The 2,949-nt window shown below is 54.4% G+C and overlaps 1 protein-coding gene across 4 annotated transcripts in view; it reads right to left on the bottom strand.

The window, feature by feature from the left end:
• Positions 1–268: 268 nt before the first annotated feature.
• Positions 269–2,949, bottom strand: part of LOC127750687 (uncharacterized) — a 35,108-nt gene continuing 32,427 nt past the window's right edge. For all 4 annotated transcript variants that reach the window (XM_052272968.1, XM_052272970.1, XM_052272967.1 and 1 more), the window contains one exon: positions 269–472. In XM_052272968.1, coding sequence (XP_052128928.1) covers positions 299–472 — 174 coding nt within the window. In that variant the 3' untranslated portion in view covers positions 269–298. The remainder of the gene's footprint in view (positions 473–2,949) is intronic.

The raw sequence follows: 2,949 nt of genomic DNA on the forward strand, positions 1-2,949 counted from the left end.
GTCGATTTTGAGTCCTTTTTTCGAAAGATTTTGACTAAGTTTTTTTTTCTGGCCAACTTTCGGCAGGTCAGCTTTGCTGGCCAAAGCTGCGGCTGTTTCGAAACGTCTTTTAAATGTGGAGCGAAGTGACCCTGCAACTTTGATCGGTGAAACAGTGGCACTGTTTGTTCACTTTCGTCCCTGTTGGATATGTGACCCCTTGTAGAACGGTCCACAAACGGATCAAAATCCTGCACCGTTTCTTAAAACTGACCAACTTTTTTATTGAAAAAAAAATTCTCATGATTACAGCTGTTTGTTACGCCTTTAACTTGATCAGGACCTGAAGGAACTGGAACCACGTACGCGCTGCTTTCCGCAAAGTAGGTCTGTTGACGCTCACCATACCCGGCGCCGATAGGTTCATCGTCGGGGCGCTCATCAGCAACCAGCGACAGCGTCGGGTCGCCGGGCCCTCCTCGAGCCACGGACCCTGCCGATCACACATCCACACATTATTTCCCCTACGGCGACGGCGGCGTGCGTGGTGATGTTTAGAGTTGTATGTGGTATAGTTTTCGTATCCGACATTGAAACATTTAAGCGGACTGTTCGGATCAACTCGGAATATGTTATTGCATATCGGCTGCTAGTTGCTTTGCTACAACGACGTGAGTCTCATCGAGTCGCCCAAGCCCCGCGCCGCGCCGCCCGGCCGAGCCGAGTGGGCCTCGTTCCTCGCGTCCCCTGACTCAGGTGTACGCTCTGGCCAAGTGGTCACCGTGATGGACTTCTATTCAGATGGTCTCGGGTTCGATGCGCGACCAGGCACTGCTTTTGACTGCCGAGATGAGTTCGTCGCTATCTCGTCCCCAGCTCGTCGCAAAAGTGTACACTTTCTCGACGAGCAGGAGACGAGAAAAGGCGAAAAGAGACGAAACTGACGGATTCTGTGGTCTTGTTCTCGTCTTTCCCCCGCCTTTCCCTCGTCTCTTCCAAAAGACGATAAAAAAGACGAAATTGAGCTACACCGCTCTACACGGGAAGCTGTCAGAGTGTATGTAACTTAGTGTCGTTATTTAAAATAAATCAACTTCAGGGCCGTTGCGGCACCACTGACACGTGTCCGATCGGTCTCTAAAAAAAAAAAAGATTCCTTTTTAATCGAAAGAAACAAAGTCTGAAGCTAAGACCTTTAAAATTCTTAAAAAAAACGTTAACGCTAACGTGAGAGCAGATGACTTTTGGCGATTGGCGTTGAGCTTTTACTCTGAACTCGGCGGGGCTTAGCGGTCCACGGCAAGCGAGGCGTGGTAAGCATGGCGCAGCGCGGCATGCATGGTGCGCAGCGGTCAGCGTGGCGCGGCGCGGTGAGCTTGGCGCATGGCGCGTCGAGCGTGGCGCGCCGGTCATGGCGCGGCGCGGTGAGCATGAGCATGGCGCAGCGCGGCGGGCATGGCGTGTCAAGCGTGGGGCGGTGAGCGTTGCGCGGTGAGCATGGCGCGGCGCGGCGTGCATGGTGCGCAGCGGTGAGCGCGGCGCGGTGAGCATGGCGCAGCGCGGCGAGCGTTGCGCGCCGGTCATGGCGTGGCGCGGCGGGCATGGCGTGGCAAGCGTGGGGCGGTGAGCATGGCGCGGCGCGGCGTGCATGATGCGCAGCGGTGAGCGCGGCGCGGTGAGCATGGCGCAGCGCGGCGAGCGTGGCGCGCCGGTCATGGCGCGGCGCGGTGAGCATGGCGCAGCGCGGCGGGCATGGCGTGGCAAGCGTGGGGCGCTTTGCTTTGCTTTGTGAAATGGTTTATGGACAAGGGTCAGACACGCTACGCTAATTATGAGTGAGCTAGCAATCAACGCTCGAAATAATGCAAGAACTACCTGACAGGTGCCTTAAACTTGACACTGAAGTCGAAATTGTCGTACGAACTTCATCTTTGTTTTAAAGAGCAGCGCGAAAGAGCGATAGACACCAACCTGTGCCTACTATGCAACTCCGACCGATATCTTAACCACTTTTAAAGACACTGGGCGTCCATCACGTAGTATAATGGCCTTATTGTCATATAGCGTTAGCGGAGAATCGACAAGGTCATAAAACCTAACCCTAGCGCGGCGCGGTGCGGCCCAGCGTCATAAAACTGAACCCCAGCGCGGCGCGGCGCGGTGTGGCACAGCGCGGCGCGGCGGCGCTGCGTTGTCAGGGCGCGGCGCGACGCGGGGCATGGGGGCCGTCGCCTCGGGGCGCGGTGCAGTACAGCACCGACGGAGCGAGCAGAGCACGGCTTTTCCCGCGGGGGCGGCTCAGCACCTCTAAGCACATTACCTCTAAAGATTTTTACCTCTAAGCAAATTACCTCTAAGGATATTTACCTCTAAAGCAAAGTACCTCTAATGGATTTTACCTCTAAACAAAGTACCTCTAATGAATTTTACCTCAGAAAGCTTATTTTACATGGAAATAAAATACATGTTACAGTGGTAATAACAACAGTATACCAGGTGGCTGATTCACGCCGCGCACTTTCATAGTTATACTGTACCACATGCACGGACGCGAGCGGGTTTGCCTATGCTCGCTGCCCACGGCTCCTTATGGCCCCGTGCGAGTAGGCAACCCATACACACACGCATGCATGCGGTACAGTGTAACTACGACAGTGCGCGGCGTGAATCAGCCACCTGGTATAGTGACTTAAGTCACAACATCCGGCCATTCCGAAAAAAACGCTACCACTGAGGGGATCCCCTCGAGGAGAAGTCGCCAGCTAAGAGTTTCACTGTACAAAAGTAAAAGAACTCTGTCCCATTCCCAAATACCTTCCTCGCTTCTGCTCATATGAGGGCCCTTCGCTTGTGGCCCCTTTACGGCCGGCGGGAGTAGGCAAACATGGAGGCGCTCATGGGGGTAGGCGTACTGCGTATACCTTTATTACGAAATGTAAACATATGGTGGCTATGCCGTTAGGCATCAAA

Source organism: Frankliniella occidentalis, unplaced genomic scaffold (genome assembly GCF_000697945.3).
Source record: "Frankliniella occidentalis isolate FOCC.00 unplaced genomic scaffold, Focc_3.1 Scaffold235, whole genome shotgun sequence".
Classification (NCBI taxonomy): domain Eukaryota; kingdom Metazoa; phylum Arthropoda; class Insecta; order Thysanoptera; family Thripidae; genus Frankliniella; species Frankliniella occidentalis.